General features: G+C 38.7%; 1 protein-coding gene across 3 annotated transcripts in view; it reads right to left on the reverse strand.

Moving 5' to 3' along the window:
- CHID1 (chitinase domain containing 1) overlaps positions 1 to 18,113 on the reverse strand; it is a 123,237-nt gene that overhangs the window by 83,749 nt on the left and 21,375 nt on the right. Inside the window, exons 9-11 of one of the 3 annotated variants that reach the window (XM_030482715.1) lie at positions 9,868 to 9,907; positions 7,618 to 7,647; positions 4,452 to 4,519 (exon numbers count right to left, since the gene is read on the reverse strand). The exons of the other annotated variants lie outside the window; for them this stretch is intronic. Of the exons in view, the coding sequence (XP_030338575.1) occupies positions 4,452 to 4,519; positions 7,618 to 7,647; positions 9,868 to 9,907 (138 nt within the window). The remainder of the gene's footprint in view (positions 1 to 4,451; positions 4,520 to 7,617; positions 7,648 to 9,867; positions 9,908 to 18,113) is intronic. 3 annotated transcript variants of the gene reach the window in all.

An 18,113-nucleotide genomic window follows, 5' to 3' on the forward strand; every position in this document is an offset into this window, starting at 1 on the left:
CTAATCTTGTAAAAAATTGCATGTATATGGACTGTAAAAGTTGCTCCATGAGGAGAAATTCACCACAGATTAAATTTACAGCACTTTAACTGCAGTAAAAAATACCTCTGATACTACATACACACAACAGATCACTAATTTCAGCTGAGGTCTGGCTATCATGTCCATCATGATGTGTATAGGAATTATCCCAGATGCTCATGCTGGTTGGCAGCAGGGTCAATGTGAGTTAGCACTGTGCCCTGGCAGCCAAGAGAGCAAACCTCACTCTGAGGTGTGCCAAAGAGAGTATAAGTAGCCAGTCAAAAGAGGTGATTTTCCTGCTGCATTTAGCGTTGGTGCAGCCCCACCTTGAGTTCTGGGCACCACAATTTAAGAAGGATGCGAAGATACTTGAATGCATCCAGAGGATGGCAACAAAGCTGGTGAAAGGGCTGGAAGGAATGTCCTATGGGAAGCAGCTAAGGACTTTGGATTTAGTTTGGAGAAAAGGAGGCTGAGGGAAAACCTCATGGCTCTCTACAGCTTCCTGAGAAGGGGAAGTGGAGAGGTTTACACTTGATGTTAGGAAGCACTTTTTTACTGAGAGGGTGGTCAAACACTGGAACAGGCTTCCTAGAGAGGTGGTTTATGCCCCACGCCTGTCGGTGTTTAAGAGGCATTTGGAGAATGCCCTTAACAACGTGCTTTTTTGTCTGGTCAGCCCTGAAGTGATCAGGCAGCAGGACTAGGTGATCGTTGTAGGTCCCTTCCAATAGAAAATATTCTATCTTTCCTGTCTCTTTGTAGGGAACCACTGAGTTACTGAGAAAAAAAAAGATGTTTCCCAGAAAACATCTATCCCTGAGATACATCAGCACTTTTGTTTTAGACCAGCCCATTTCCTGGATGAAGCTTCCACCACATGCTTTGAAGATGCATTTTCTTGGATAAAATACAAACTTTCCTGCTGAAGCCTTGTTTACCCAGCCCAGTATTAGTATCTTCCCATTCTTACCTATGTCACTTTTGACTTGACCAAGAAGTTTCTTTACTTTATTGAGAGATTTGCCATTTCCGTTTGTAGGCTCCTGACCCAAATTTCTGCTAGACAACACAGCAAGACAGGAACAAATATTCCCTTGAAAGCGTAAGTCTTATTTGCACATATTCCTGACAATTTGTAAGTATTTTCCTATGGCACGCTTCTACATGTATATACAGCAACTATTATAGGGACAACACCACAGACTTGAAGAAATCACCTGCTTACCTTGGTATTTCTGCATACAAAGCTTAGAGTTTCACAGTCCCTTTCTATGATTCTATTCTTTTGCATCTAAAATAACTGCAGAGGAGTTTGCTTCATAGCCTATAATATCTATTACCTGAATCTTCCAAATAGTATGCGGTCATATGTATCAAAATTCCCATTAGTGATTTACTGGTAAGTATTTCTGTAACGTTTTGACTCTGTAGTCTTTCATATTGAAAGACTGGAAAAAACACTTCAACCATGCAAGCTGCATTCATTTACTTTCAAATGAATCTACATTCCCAATTACTTCTTGTCTCACTATGATTGTGCTCAAAACAAGGGGGGAAAAAAAAAAAAAAAAAAAAAGTCTTGTAACTGACTGCTATTCCCTGTCAGTTTGAACTGCATTCTTGTTCAGTTACCTCACATTCTCCTTCCCTTATAAAAGAGAAATTTTCTGTATCCTCACGTCGTTGAACAGTCCTTCATAATGGAAAGCTGATTGATTTTCTGTTTCCTGTATATATCTATTTCAGAAGTCATCTTCTCAGTAATGACTTAATATTCTTGTGGTGTATAATTCTTCATTTTGGCTGTAAAGCAACTGTTTGTAAATCTTCCCTTCTCCCATCTTTCTTCACCATCATATATTATTGGTTTTCATAGCTCCTTGCAGTTAGGAGCATTAAAGTATAATGCTATCGCATTTTACGAACACAGACCAGTGAATTCAGTTAAAGCACAATCACTGAATAAGAATTCAATGTTTCTTCCTGCATGCAGTCTGTTCTACAGCAAATAGGAGAAAGAACTAAAATCTCTACCCTGTGCATCACACAGTTATAGCAATTGATAATGAAGTAGCCAAATGCATAAACAAACTAGATCTGAAACCATTTTCTTTTCAGGAAAAATCCTCTTGGCAGTTTTGTAGCTACACTATCTCTTTTTATGTTCTCAAAAACACTGTAAGGATGACAGCTCACTGAAGTAACGCTCCACTATCAGTATTCAGAAAACAGCTCTACGTGGATCCTGGTTCCAATGGATGCTTTGCAACTAGATTCTCTGGTGTCTTACAGATGTTCCATTTACAAGGTCTGCTCACTGCTGGGAAAAAAAGATGGGTCATCTTCGTCTGTCCAGCTGCCTATTTTCATGAAGTAGCAAGGACCTGACTATTAAAACTCTATGCCTATGTCAGTTTGTTTGAAACTGGTCATGTGCTAAAAAAGCTTCTGCAGAGAGGCCAAGAACAGAAGAGGTAAAGCCTACAGACAGCTTGTTACTTCAGAAATTATGCTAAAAATAAAGTAGTAAGATCTGTCTGCAACAGTATTGGAAGAAGCAGGCAAGTCAACAACAGGACCTTGACAAAAGACTGCTGTTCAAAGCCATGAACAATAATTACAGATCTAATCCTTGCTGTTAAAAAAAGAATGTGACCATACCAAATGATTAACCAAAAAAAAAAAAAGATTCTCAGACAGGTGAAAATAAATATAATACATAATGAGGGGCTGAACTCCATGCAGCCGATTGGAGATTTTACAAAGCACAGCATGATCTCCATCTCTGACCTCTCTCCCTCAGGGGGCACATCCTCGCAGACAACAACATATCAAGGCTTTTACAGAGATGCGTATTACTCATTAAGCATTTCAGAAAATATGGCTGCTTAGTATTCAAATATGTTCACAAGCATTTCTAATACAGCATTTTTTTTCTCCATTTCCTTTGTAAGAACAACAAGTTGCAAGAGCTGAAGAATTGGATGCAATTATATGATCCAAATCTCAGTTAAATCAGAGCTTAAACACAATATCTGGTTTTGTAGCCTACAAGCCCAGACCAATAAATCAGGGACTGTACACTGCAAAACCAAACCCACAAATTCTGAGTTAGTGTAATTTTATTTTATTTTTTTTTAAACAATCTCTATGAAAATCTCATTCCTCTTAAAATAGAAATAAAAATCAAACTGAAAGGTAACTCCATAAAACCAGTGCAATCATTACTTCTCATATACACTCTTTCAGTTGTGGTTTTTCATCTGGTTCTACTCTTAGAACACTCTCCCAATTTCACACACTAAAAGTGTTGGAACAGATGAAGATAGAGACAAAAGCAGGAGGATCCTTCCCCTCCCAACTAACTCTTATCTTCTTAACATCTCCAAATTACATTTTGCTCATGTAATATGAAAGACTACCTTATTGTTAATAAGTCAGAGAAACATCATCCCAAGAGATAAAAAATATGAAAGAATGAACAAATGAAAAAAAGGGAATTTTAATGAAAACACGACAATTTAGCAGTTCATTTCTAATGAGCTGGAACAGCCTGAATGTCCCAAGACAATTTCTGTAGAAAGCCTGGGCTAGACATTAGGGAGAATGGTGCAGGTAGTCTGGGAACACTATAACAACATTCATTCATTCATTGGTAGACTTTAAGAGCTTGTTAGACAAACTTCTATCAAAAGACACATTGTTGTAGTCTATTTTGTGTTAGGATAATGCACCTTCCAATATAATTATTTACTATTCAGAATAGTAGCTTAAATTCAGAAATAAAAACCTGCAACCCTACTTGTGCACTTGTCTTTGGCTGCTGCACTGATTTCATGATAGGAATGGTAAAATTTAGATGCCTTCGAAGTGCACAAGGGCAATCTGTTAGTTGTCCACAGAAAAGATCACAATTTAAAATAAAAAAATAGTATCTCTACCAAATACACCCTAAAAACACAAACCTGACTGATTTTATTAGCATTACTGAACATGTTCAAGTTTTCTTAATGGCAAGAATCTCTTTACAAAATTCTCAGATTATGATAGGCATTTAAAAAACAGCAACAAAACCTAGCCAGTCTGACAAGCAAGGAAATTGTAACTGACTGCTACAGATTCACAATACAAAAGAGCTGGGAGCGGTGACTTCACACAATATAAGTGCTTCATACCATTAGGAGACTGTAAATGATAACAGACTGACAAGTAAAAACTTGCTGTATTTTCATCAGGAAACAAAATGGTATTTGTGTACCAAATGAAATTTTTGCAAAACATTGAGGATTGGCACTCTTCCTTAATATACATATTCCATCCCAGCTGTTGCCTTTGCAGTACTTGCTCTCCAAATAGGGAGAAACACGGGATCTGTTCTTATCATGGAATAGCCTACACAGTTTTCATGAAGCCAAACTAATTACCTGTGGTCCATCTGGTTTAAACCAGTAACAGAAGTCAAGAAGGAGAAACATGCCAAAAATCGTATGTCCTGAAAAGAAAGCATGCAATCTCAGCAGACACATAGGGACAAATGAGACAACTGCTGTCCTCAGAGCTGAGGACACTTATACCGTATTTTTCAAGTTACTTAAGAATTTCTATCTGAAACTCTTGAGCAAACATCAGAAATTCACCTGTCTGACAAAACCAGACAATCTGAATACCAAAGCAGAAAAAGTTCTTTCAGTAACTTGCCATTGTATTTGAAGTTTCCATTTTGGGGAGGTTAACTGCTCTCTTTAATGCCTGTTTCCATTACATTGCTCCATCTTCTTCAGAGGAATCATTTAAGCAAGACTATGCATAGATGAACATCCACTGTGTCACCATTTGGTTATCCTAATTTCCAAACTATTCTAGTGTCTTTCATGCCAGGCCTTAATGCCCAGGCAAATCACGCTCCAATAGCAGAACATCATGCAAAACAAGCTTGTACCCTGGAGCATATGAGCGTAATTTAAAAACTCCATAACATACCAAATGTAGGCTTAATTCCTCCTTGTAAAGATTAAAATGGACTTCCGCCTCTTCCCCCGCCCTGAAACTTAAGCAATAATTGCTCTACAGCAGCTGGCTCAGAATTGGTAGAGCTACAAATGCCAGACACAGTGAGGATACATTCCACTCTTTCTTCTCTTTGAATCTCACTAGTTGACCGATAGATTATTCTAATGATTTTCCCTAACGGGAATTTAAAAACTGATGTGTACACCTGATTCAGCACATATACGTACAGTCAGACCTTGACTGCATTAATTTTATATAGCAAGGCATAAATTTGTTCCTCACAAGTCCTTTCTGAATCTGCACAAACTACACTGAACCTTTTTCATGGCTGCAGCCAGAGTCTTGCTCTACTGAGCTGGCAGCCCACCAAACAGCAGCAAAAACAGGGAAGTCACTGGGAAGAGAAACAGAAGTAATTTAAAGTCGCATTTACTGCAGCTAACAGAATTCAGTTTAAAGGGAGATGTGACTGACAGACCTATACTTCAAGCATTTATACAGGAAAGAAACAAAACCCATGAGCCCAACAGCATGACTCTGAGTATTATTCAATAGTATTACTATAATTTGAAGAGGTTATTAAACTTTCTCCAATAACTGTTACTCAGAAGTAGTCAGTAGTCATTTCCTACCCAGTTTTCTGCTCCTCTCAACATAAACTCGTATCTCAAGCTGCAGGTTGTGATCCAAGTCACACATATTTTACAGGTTCTCTAATATGCAATAAAAACTATTATGCCAGCCAGCTAGCCTAGACAGCTCACTTGAGAGCTCTAGAAAGGAGGAGATGAAGCTACTTTAAGACAGTCCTTCATGACCTCAATGTTTTTGCAGCAAGAATAAAATGAGTAGCTAAAATCTTAATTTTGGAGAAGTTTAGAGGTAGAAAATAGAGACAGCATATACCTACAGAAGCTTTAACAGGGGGAGAGGCTGTAGATTTTTTTTTTACTCTTACATGTACAAATATGAACATCTGAAGTTGGGGATGCTTGCTATATTTTGAATGAGGAGCACGCATTATGTTCAAATATTTGAAGAGAGAAAAGTGGTCTGGATTCCTGCAGCTTTCAAATGAAAGCAGCTGCACTACTGCTGTGCATCTCAAGAAGCCAACAAAGACAGACAAATTTGATATGGATTATCTGCCAAGACTGTAGTAGCTTTACTATGCTCTTTTCCAAGCTCAGAATCTAAAAAAGTGAAAAACTAAAGCCATGCTCAACTACAGATTTAACTGGACGTTTCACAAGCCAGTAACAAGTTGTGAGCAAGAGTGCTGCACAGCAGAGAAGTATTTTACAAACTTTCTAAAGAACAAATAGGTATTAAAACAGCATTACAGTGGAGTAAACTGAAGAACTCAAGAATCAAAACTTCTGGTTTGCAGGATGGTTTTGCACAAACTGAAAATCCTGCTTTTCAGCCATTTTTGGTTCCAGCTGCTTAATAACTGACTTAATTCAGTTGTCTGGCTTTGTTTTACAGTTGAGAGCGCAAATATATGTTGTTAAGCATTTCCTTCTTGTATTTATCTTAAGACATTATACTAAGTTTTGCATAACAAAGGTAGTAATAACTTTAAACTTCAAAACTTTAGCAAGAATGTTTTAAGACAGATGACTTCAAAATGCTGGGGTTTTCTGTCCTCCAAATCCATTGTTACATAACCTTGCTGATAGCATACAGAACAATTCCAGGATTCCCCCTAATACAAAGCTGGATCTTGATCAATAAAACTTATAGTGAGGTCTAAGAGGCAGCTGATTCTCAGAACACATGAAAACCCCAAAGAAACATCCACCTATTCTGAACAATAAACTAGTGGTCTAAAGGAGGAAAACCCTGTTACACAAATACCTCTTCATAAATAGCAGAGACACCTGAAAAAGCTTCCCAATTTCTCCAGAAAAGTTTTCCCTTCACTTTCTACTCCACCAACAGGTTGGTGAGGCACTGGTACAGGGTGCCCAGAGAAGGTGTGGGTGCCCCATCCCTGGAAGTGTTCAAGACCAGGCTGGATGCGGCTTCGAGCAAGCTGGTCTAGTGGAAGGTGTCCCTGCCTGGGGCAAGATGGTCTTTAAGGTCCCTTCCAACCCAAACCATTTTGTGATTCTATGAAAAGAACTATTTTTAACAAGATAACATCTCCTTTTCTTGGAAATAGAATTTCTTCCTTCCCAAATAAAGTATTAGTATCTTTTAACCTTTACAGCCCCTATGAAGTCCTGGAAGGACTTCAGCTATATGTTTTTAGAAAAAGACTAAATATTTGTCCAGATCGTTCACAATATCAGAATAATTCTGCCTAAACAACACTACATGAATATGTAATAGGAATATGTTTTAACTGCCTCTTCCCAGAATTTCCTAAAAGAAGCTAGGTTAACTCCATTTATTCACATCTCACCACAGCAAACCTTACTGTTCAATGAATGAAGAATGCAGTTTCAAATCTATCAAATAAGATAGCTAGTCTTTTCATGACAAAAATGCAGGAATTCAGAATTAGTCTTGCCTACCCTCTGTCCCCACTACTACAAAACTAAAGCAAAACCAGTACAGAACATTGCTTCTGACCTTGTTCAGGAATGTCAACAGGTCCATATCCTAGAACAATGAGAATACTAAAATGAAGATTTTCAAAATAGTATTAAGTGCCATTTGAACATAAAATGCGTTACATTTAATGGTTTAAATCAAAACCACTTTGAAGCTGAAAAGCAGAAAGTTGGTGAATCACAGTAAAACACTGTCAAGGCTTTATAATCTGCCTACTCTAAAACCAGCAATACAGTAATGGCTCTTGAGATATTTTCAGTTTTTCTCAAAGTCCCTTGCCTCATAACACATACGTAAACTAAAAATATCCTCTACCAGAAACTTCTCATTGCTTTTAAAAATATGTAGTGTGAAGAACACTTAACTTCAACATACCCAAATCAGTTACCAGATCTTAAGAATTCAGACTGTTTGAAATTTAAGAAGTGCTTACATTTGTGATTTTCAACTTCTTTTTCTCTCCAATCAAACAAGACATCAGCCAGAGCAAGAAGCAGCAATTCAAAATAATAGTTGCGATATAACTTCAGTTAGCTGAGAACAGATAAGGTGTATGCCCTGGACAAGGAGCTGTCCACATCTCCTCAAGAGAAACACGGGGAAGGTGTATTTGCAAATGTTTGCTTTGTTCCTGGGGCAGCGGAAGAAAAGTTTCACAACAGAGTGTACTCTTTTTCTTCTTTTTCCCACTAGCTCAGCTCTGCTTCCTTTCACTCTTCTACTGGAACAGCATTTATAGTGCATTAATTCTGCCACCCAAAGAATTTAATAAAGGTGTTGCTCTCTCTTTTCTCCTTGCAGAGCTGTGCATCACCTGCTTACCTAGATATGTACCATCAAGTTCAAAATGCCTATGAAGAGACCAAAATTTTCTGCTGTGTTTCTACAGTCTTTTGCCTTCTGACATTATGCTTTTTCTAGTGTTCAACCTAAGAGCTCTTTATCATGAATTAAGAGTACTTTTATCCTTTACTTCTGAGCTGATGTAAAGACCAGTGTATCACTGTCACTTACACAGCCCCTGTGGACACATTTGAAGTCTTATTATGTCTCCTGACAACTGTTTCCTCTCTTTAATATACTAAATACAGTTCTTCAAACTTTCCTCAAAGGAGACATTAGGTACACTTCTAGCCATTTTTCTTGCTTTCTTCTGAACACTCTCATTTTTCTACATCCTCTTATAAATATAGTACCCCAGATTCCGTTTATCCATGAGACCTGCCTAGCACTGAGAACAGAGTAATTACCTTTTGTCACCCTGAAAGCTCCCTGCCAATCGTCTCAAAATGAAAAGTGTCCCTTTCCCCACATCTCACACGACTCTTGCTCTGGTATTCTGAAACTGCCTGACCCCCTTCCAACACAGGTCTGCCCAGAAAGTTTCCATGCATTTCCATGTTTTCCTTCTCGCTCCTTTATTTTTAATGTTTCTGGAATAACTTCAAGATCTGATCACCTCCTGTTAAATTTTACTTACCAATCTGACATCTTCTACAAACTTAAAAATAATCCACCAGCCTTACTGTTTTAGGAAAATGCTTTAGGTCACTTCCATATGACATATATTCCCTTACCACTTCTTTGGCCCTGATCTTACAGAAGGCCAGCAAAAACTGATTTTTATACTGCATATACAACAGGTCTAATGTATCCAAAATGTACTAGACTTGCTAGGCACGTGCCACACAGTTGATTTGTGATGTCCTATACATTCTGCTCTATACGATATGGACACATATTTCTTCCTGGAAAATCTAAGGGCCATGGCTTAAAATATATGGTTCAGGGAACCATCTAATAAGGACAATGTGAGAGATTTAGAGAGAGTCCAGAGAAAAACAATTCAAGGTCTAAGAAACATGACCCATACTAAAACATTAACAGACTTGGGTTTATTTAATCCATACAAGGTTTGCTTGCATGTCCCATCTGAAATATCATTCTAGTCCAACAGTTGCACATCTGCAGAGTGGACTATTTTAAGAAAGCTGGCACATACTGAGAGCTTTTGTTTTGGAGATGAGGAACCACACTTCATATTTCCACTAACACTTCCCAGTCCTTCTAACAGATCTGAAACTGTGAGGTTAAGTGCACCTTTTATCCCCACCATGCTTGTTTTTCACTTAAATACTGCTTTGATATATGCTATCAAAAAATGGTCAGGAGATAGCAAATTATTCTAGCTAAACAACATGCAATTATACAATAGTATTATTCTCGAGAACTTCATGAGGAGAGTGATAGCTCCAATGATTTACTTACAATGTGCTTTACTCTTCCTAATAATCCCAAACACGATGTCATATAAGGTGAAATGAAAATATACTGCTCAATGACCTCTGTTTTGTACTGGTAAGCATGTCGCTAAGACATATGAAGACCAGCAACTCTTTTGCATACTATTACATAAACCAAGGATCAAGGCCTGATATACATCTAGTACTATCATGCTACACTTGATAATGTTACTCGAGTTCAAAGCTGCCTTGCGTTACCTGGGGATTCTTAAACAACAATTGAAACAATCTGTTTTAAAACTGTCTTCCGTGCATTTTAATTATGATTTATACATACAAAACTCCAACATTTTGGAGGTTTTAAGCAAATTTTTTTGCCCCCTAGAAATGCAGCAATTGCTACTTTAACAGGTTTTTCATCTGTAGTTCTAAAACTGGAAACTAATAAAGCAACCAGTACTTTTTGTAATTTCATCATATATTCAGAGTATGATAAAACAAGGTCTTAGCAACTTAAATGTGATCTTACTTAAAGAAGACCCCAAAAAAGTTCTCAATGGCATGTCAAATGAGTCAAGACACTTCACAGAATCACAGAATCACATAGGTTGGAAAAAAAGACTTTAAGATCATTGAGTCCAACCATAAACATAACACTGCCAAGTCCACCACTAAACCATGTCCCTAAGCACTTTTAAATACCTCCAGAGATGGTGACTCAACCACTTCCCTGGGCAGCCTGTTCCAATGGTTGACAACACTTTCAGTAGAGAAATTTTTCCTAATATCCAATCTAAATCTCTTGTGGCACAACTTGAGGCCATTTCCACTTGTCCTATTGCTTGTTACTTGGGAGAAGAGACCAACAGCCACCTCGCTAGAAACTCCTTTCAGACAGTTGCAGAGAATGACAAAATCTCCCTCAAACCTCCTTTTCTCCAGACTAAACACCACCAGTTCCCTCAGCTGCTCCTCCTAACTCTTGTTCTCCAGACCCTTCACCAGCTTCATTGCCTTTCTCTGGACATGCTCCAGCACCTCAATGTCTGCCCTGTAGTGAGGGGCCCAAAACTTAACACGGTATTTGAGGTGTGGTCTCGCCAGCCCCAAGTACAAGGGGTGATAGGGATGATCACCTCCCTGGCCCCACTGGCCACGCTATTTCTGATACAGGCCAGGATGCCATTCGCCGCCTTGGCCACCTGGGCACGCTGCTGGCTCATGTTCAGGTGACTGTCGACCAACACCCCCAGGTCCTTTTCCACCTGGCAGCTTTCCAGCCACTCTTCACCAGGCCTGTAGTGTTGCATGGGGTGGTTGTGACTGAAGTGCAGGGCCTGGTGCTGAGCCTTGTTGAGTCTCATACAATTGGACTCAGCTCATCAATCCAGCCTGTCCAGATCCCTTTGTAAAGCCTTTCTACCCTCCAGCAGATCAACACTCCCAGCCAACTTGGTGTCATCTGCAAACTGACTGAGGGTGCACTTGATCCCCTCATCCAGATTATTATTAAACTGACCCCAACACTGAGCCTTGTGACTGGCTGCCAACTGATTTAACTCCATTCAGCACCACACTTTGGGCTCAGCAATCCAGCCAGTTTTTTACCCAGCAAAGAGTACGCCTGTCCAAGCCATGAGCAACCAGTTTCTCCAGGAGAATGCCAAGGAAATGGTGTCAAAGGCGTTACTAAAGTCCAGGTAAGCAACATCCATAGCCTTTCCATCATCCACTAAGTGGTTCACCTTGTCATAGAGATCAGGTTAGTCAAGCAGGACCTGCCTTTCTTAAATCCATGCTGATTGGGGGCCTCATTATTTGGCTGTCCTGCCAGTGACGGCACTCACAGTGGCACTCCATAATTTTCCATGAAAGGGGAGGTCAGACTCTCAGTTCCGGCCTGTGGTTCCCTGGATCCTCCTTCCAGACCCTTCTGTAGATGGGCATTACATTTGCTAACTTTCAGTCAACTAGGACCCCCCTGATTAGTCAGGAGTGATGAAAATGATTGAAAGTGGCTTTGTAAGCACTTCTGCCAGATCCTTCAGTACTCTTGGGTGGGTCCCATCTGGCTCTATAGACTTGTGTGTGCCTAAGTGGCACAGCAGGTCACTATTTCCCCTTCGATGCGGGTCTCATTCTGATCCCTGCCCGTCTCCCAGCTCAGAGGGCTGGGTATCCCGAGAAAAACTGGTCTTACTATTAAAGACTGAAGCAAAGAAGGCATTAAGTACTTCAGCTTTTTCCTCACTCTTTTCCAAGAAAACGTGGAGCCAAACCGAGCCGAGCAGCTCTGGTCCCAGCACAATCTGTAGCAGGGCGCTCTAGCTTGGTGCACAGCAGGGTTTCCTGAACAGAGACAGGATAGCAGGAAACAGGAGTATTACTGATGCTCTTTCTGATGATAGCTCATCTAAATTTCTTTACTCATTGTTTTCTTCACAGTAACTGGGAAGCCCCATGGATAAAATGGCTGTTGAACCTGGACAAAATATGTAATGATCATCAGGTTAAATTCAATTTACTTGCAGATAGGAAAGAGTTACTCTTCAAATTCAAAGCCTCACTGTGTGTCTGAAAAAGCATCCCTAACATACTCTAAAGCATGTAAGTATAGAGATACAAATAAAATAATCAATCCTTGTGATTTACAGACTTGAGAGAACAAGTGCAACAGAATTTCAAGCCCCATTTGCCTTTTTTCTTTTTTTTAACTTTGTCTCAACAGAATATTTAGTCTAAAGCTATTTGACTGCAGCACAGCTATTCTATTCAGCAAGAGGCTTGTGCTATCAGTATAAAAACATCCACACAGCTTTCACCAGCATAATTTCTGCAGTAATCACTGAAGGGCACATATTAAGCCAGGAATTTAGTCAAGCCCAGGATTAGTCAGCACAAAGGGAGCTACCCACCATCGCCAATGGGCAGAATATGCCCAGCTACCCATTGCCATTTTAGAAGTGGTACTCATGTAGTTTATACATACATCCATATCCACGCATGTTAAAAGCAGCAATGCTCTAACATTTTGAGACAATCTGTTGAAAGATAGGGTGGAAATCTTCAAGAAACCTGAAGGAACCATCTGTTCTAGCAAGCATTTACATAACCCAGCAATTCTAGCACCTCTCTTCAGACATATGCAACCACAAGTCTCCCATCCCAAAATACAGTCACAGTAGAATACACACACTTTTTAGATCATAGCTTTGGCTCCTGCTGCTCCTCTCTCTTGCAGATCACCTATGTTTGCAGGAAAATCACACAATTCCTGGACACCAGGTGGATGGAAATACTAACCATCTCATGTACAATGCTGCATTTTCAGTCTGTTTTTTGCTACGCAAACCAGTATTTTTAGCTCTTAAGAGCATCTCCTTTCAGACAGCATTTGCTGCCAGACTGCTTTGATCTTAATGCATATCATAGGAGTCTAAATCACAAATTCCTAAATAAACTGCTTACATTTAACTATGCTCTCTCTAAGTTTTAATCAGGGTAGAACACTAAAGGAACAATGTTTCAGCTCCTAGCATCCCAGCTGGTTAGGGTATTCCACATACAGCTCATGTCTCCTTCATCAGTCTTTTACCAGCTGCTGAACTGCAAAATATTGTTTGATTCTTGATGGTACTTATTTCCATGCCTTTTGCTGTATTTTTGATTAACAGTCTACAGTGATTCCAACAAATAAAGAATATAAGACTCATTAAAGCACACTTTCAACCATGTCTAAGTGTTAAAACCCAAAGTGAGTTTCAAGACATGAGATATGTAATGCATAATGGGAAGCACTTTTCAGTTGAAGCCTTGTTACCCTATAAATTAAGAATATTCTTACTACCTAAAAAGTCAAGTAAGGCAGAAAATGTCAGGATTTTGCTTATTGATACCATTAAATCCAATGTACTTCTAAGCTCTAAAGCACGCATGGACATTATGAACATTTTAGGATGCTTCTGTAACTTATAAACGTACTTTCAGCTACCTATTTACTCAGGAAGTAAAGTGTTTTTTCTAGTTAATGCAATAGGAAGACATAAATGTAAGACAGACAGGTGGCATATATAATAGAATTAATTGAAAAGAATGTGACTAATGCATTCTCCTGGGAAATAAAGGTTTATGAATAAATCCCAGAAACTTTACGGATGCATAAAGAAACAAAATAATTGGTTTAGAGGAATGAGACATTGGGATTCTTTCATATAAACTACAGGTGTTATTTCCCACAGCTAGAAAAAAGGAATACTACACTACTACTCTAGAGATAAGGCCATTTAGGGACAGTCACATAACACATTTCAGATTCAAAAATTGCACTTTAGATGGACAGCTCTTCCCAGCTCTAACAGGGTATCTCTTGATCCCAGTTCAGAAAGGTTTTGGAACTATGAAACTATCCTGTCAATATAAAGGACAGCAGCAGGAGGGGCAATGACAACACAAGGTCCAAACATCAACGTGGTGTTAAACTGCAAAATAGTCCTGAAAGATACAGTTACCATAACAAAGCATATTCTGTTCAAAGCAAAATATAGCAACTTCAACTCTTAATTTGGGATTTAGAAAAATTAGTTTGTAGAGCCCCATGTGACTGTATATAAACAAAACAGAGATAGGTCCTCCTGGCTATGAGACTGAATCTAGTAATGTCAATAAGCACCACGATGAACAGGAATCTTACGGTTTTTACTATTCTCCGCTTTCTCCCTACCAGCAAAAGGAGCAAATGCACTTTAATGTGAACACTGTTTACAGCAATTACTTAAATTCTACCAGAGCATGCATTAGCATTTTAAAAAGCATCTGTGTGACGAAGTGAGTGATAAAGCATTTTAGAAAAATGCTTTAAAGTGCTCTCCTTTGCTTTATCTGTAATAGACTACAATTAATAGCATCAGAAAATTGTTTTAAAAAGGAACTATCAATTGGGATGAAATGTAGATCATAAAAGGGCATGAAAGATTGAAATAAATGACAGACAAGAGAGAAGGCATAGTAATTTCTCATTACTTTTGACTTAATCAAAGCACAAGAATCTCAAAATATTTGTTATCACCATACCAGCAAAGGCATACCAACCCACAACTTTCCAGAGAAATCTGCAAGAAATGAGAGTATTAATGGTCTGTGAATGTTGCAAAGGTTGTACCATTAGACAAGAATGGATTTTTAAGGACTTAGTTTCCATGTCTTTATTTTTAAAGAAGTATTGCAGTTATTGCGCCGTGGTGCAATGAGTTAATACAACAAAGCATGTAACACTTTGGCTTACTGGGAACCGCATTAGCATTTCAGAGGGCAATAGCCAATAGCATGGTTTAGTTCCTGGGACCTTCCCTGTAAGTAGAAAGTTTTACCAGCAAAGCCATCCACGCATCAGAAGCAGCTTCTAAGCATTTATATTCTGAAGCAAATCTGAATGACTCTCAACCTTCTCTTGACAGAGAAAGCTGGCTTCTTAAGACTTGAGTATTACCAGCCACAAGTAAGAATAAATTCTTGACTCCATCCATACATTGCATTCCTTTGCAAGATTTGGAGTGTAGCAGAGCACCCAGCTGCCTCAGGATTATAGGGTGTGAATTCTGACATGGAAAGACCATGGAACATACAGAACACAGGGAGGAAAAAGGAACAAGCCACACCCTGCCTACGGAAAAAGAAACAACAGCAGAAGTCTAGTGTTGTCCCAAGACTTGGATCTACACTCTTAATGCCATAACGTACTAGAAACTAGTACTGCTCTATGAATAAAGTGTCTCACAAAACATGATGCAATACCCACCAGAACTGAGGTAGAAACCAAGTGGTTGGAGTGATAAGAAGGAATCTCCTCAAAATGCAGCTTGGCTGTCAGAGACCTTCAGTCCCTACAGAAAAGGGCTCTACACAGATATTATTTTACAGAACTGTCTACCAATTTACATGGAATTTATTTTGTTTGCTTTTGCTATAGTCTTCAACACATTGCTTCTCCCTCTGCCTATCAATATTTGGTGGCCAGCCACATATGGAAGCAAAGGAATTTTTGCATTAAACTAGCTATCTCATTTTAAGGATATAAACCAGTTATACCATGCAACAGAGGAAAATATAAAGCAACAAAAACCATCCTGAAATACAGTTTTGCAGAAAATAAACCTCAATCAGATTTCATGCAGCTATTGAAGAATAGCTTCAATATGTTGTTCTGAGCTTACAGTCTTAAGATGGAAAAAAAGTACACATCCTATATTCAGAAATTGGTTTGGACAGGGTTACATCACTAACCTACAGAAGAGGTGACATCACAGTTACAGTGCTAACTCACAGTTACAGATGCTAAAATTCATCTCAGCACATAGGCAACTTTTTAGTCACCTGCTACACGGTCCCTGAACCTTTTCAACAGGCAGCATTTAAGCTCTGCACAGATATCTGTAAGCAGAAATGCTTTGTTTTGCCTATAAAACTTAACGAAAATTTGAGACCATTGAGAGAAATGTCTTTTCTGTGGCTATACTTTTAAAAGCATACTCAGGGATTCCATTTTCTCAGCCTTTTTGGTAACATGAAAATGAATGTACAGCGAAAGATTGTGACAGACTACAAGAAATTTTGGAGGTTGTACAACACCATCCTGAAGCTCTGCTGTTAAACTGTCATAAACTGCAGTGGCTGTAAGCCTGTCCACACTGTTATACAGGCCAAGGTGAGAAAAATAAGACACTGTCATATCTTTCTTTAGCTATCTACTAACTCTCATCTGAAAAATACCTAATATGGCTCTCTGTTTAAGACTGACTTACAGTACTGAATTTTCATGTGCAGGCATAAGTTTACTGAACAGCTTCAAGGGAAAAAGGAAACCTGGAGCAAAACAATCGTGCATTGCCGACTACGCAAATATTACAAGTCTTCCCCAGTTATCATTATTAGCAAGTCAAGCTTAAATATAAGTCAAAATAAGTAAGCCAAAAATATCTGCATTACCAGGAGTAGGTACCTATTCCATTAGGTAAAATTCAGAGATAAGGAATAAGCATGACATACAATTAGTACATGTGTCTCATCTGTCACCTATTCTGCAGTTACCAGAACCCACTGCGATAATCTCCACCTCGTGAAGATTGTTTTGTCTATGTAATCATCTACAACAGGTTATGCTTCAATTATTCTGCAGTCCCGTATGACAATAGCCCCCATCAAATCTCTTAAAAACAAATTATAGGGATTTGGAGCTTCCCACTCTGACAGTAAAAGGCGATCCTCTGTGACATATATATAACTAACATTTGGCCTATCCACATTGTATCAGGGACAGAAGCAAGTAAAGGAGAAAGCAGAATACAGAAATTCAAAACCTAGTAGTTTTGGGGATAAGATAACCTCTTATTACCACAATTTTCTGAAAGACATGACGTATTCCTTGTATATTAGGACTGTTGTATACCATAAACGCTTCTCCAGAAGGCAACACAACAGGTACCTATGCTTACAGTGGAAGAATACCATGCATCTTCTAACCTGGAAGGGCATTCAAACACGACCAAATGTCACCAAATGGCAGATAGATACTGGCGAAACTCTTACTAATAAAGCAGTAGAGCATTGGCATCATCTACATTTCAATAATGAAGTCACACCACTGCGCTGGAATACTGAATCACCTTCCACCCTTGTGTTTAGTTCTATCTGCTCACTCTTACACGGACATAGTCACTGATTGATCATACAAAACCCTGAAGTATTAGACACTATTTCCCTGAAATACTGAAATACTGGAGTGTGATTTTTTTTCCTTCCAGAGAAGGACTAGAGAAATAGTAAAACTGTGATTTTTCAGTTTTACTATACATCACTTAAAGACAATATAAGATCTTTTCCTAAAAATGTAGAAGTTTAAAGAGGATTCATATTCCTTCCACATCTAATGAAATTACACACTGATTTTCCACATGGGTTTTACATTTTAAACAAATAGCGTCTTAGGAAGTAAATTATTTCTCTGCTACAAACACTGAAAGGTAAGAACTGCCTACTGCTGTTGAGCCAGAAGAGCACATAAACCAGTACATGCATCAGATTCAAATCATTGCACAAATAAACAGAAACCCCAACAATTCTAAACATTCTTTTCTCACTAAATGCATTTTTTGTTCATATGAAGTCAAAATAAATAATTTTAAACCCCAAACCCCAGTTATAGATATAATTCCTTCCTGTAGCTATGTTTTTCTTACTTGAAGAATAACTATTATCTCTCATAACTGAAATTGTGCC

This window comes from Strigops habroptila, chromosome 4 (genome assembly GCF_004027225.2).
Source record: "Strigops habroptila isolate Jane chromosome 4, bStrHab1.2.pri, whole genome shotgun sequence".
In the NCBI taxonomy this organism is placed as follows: Eukaryota; Metazoa; Chordata; class Aves; order Psittaciformes; family Psittacidae; genus Strigops; species Strigops habroptila.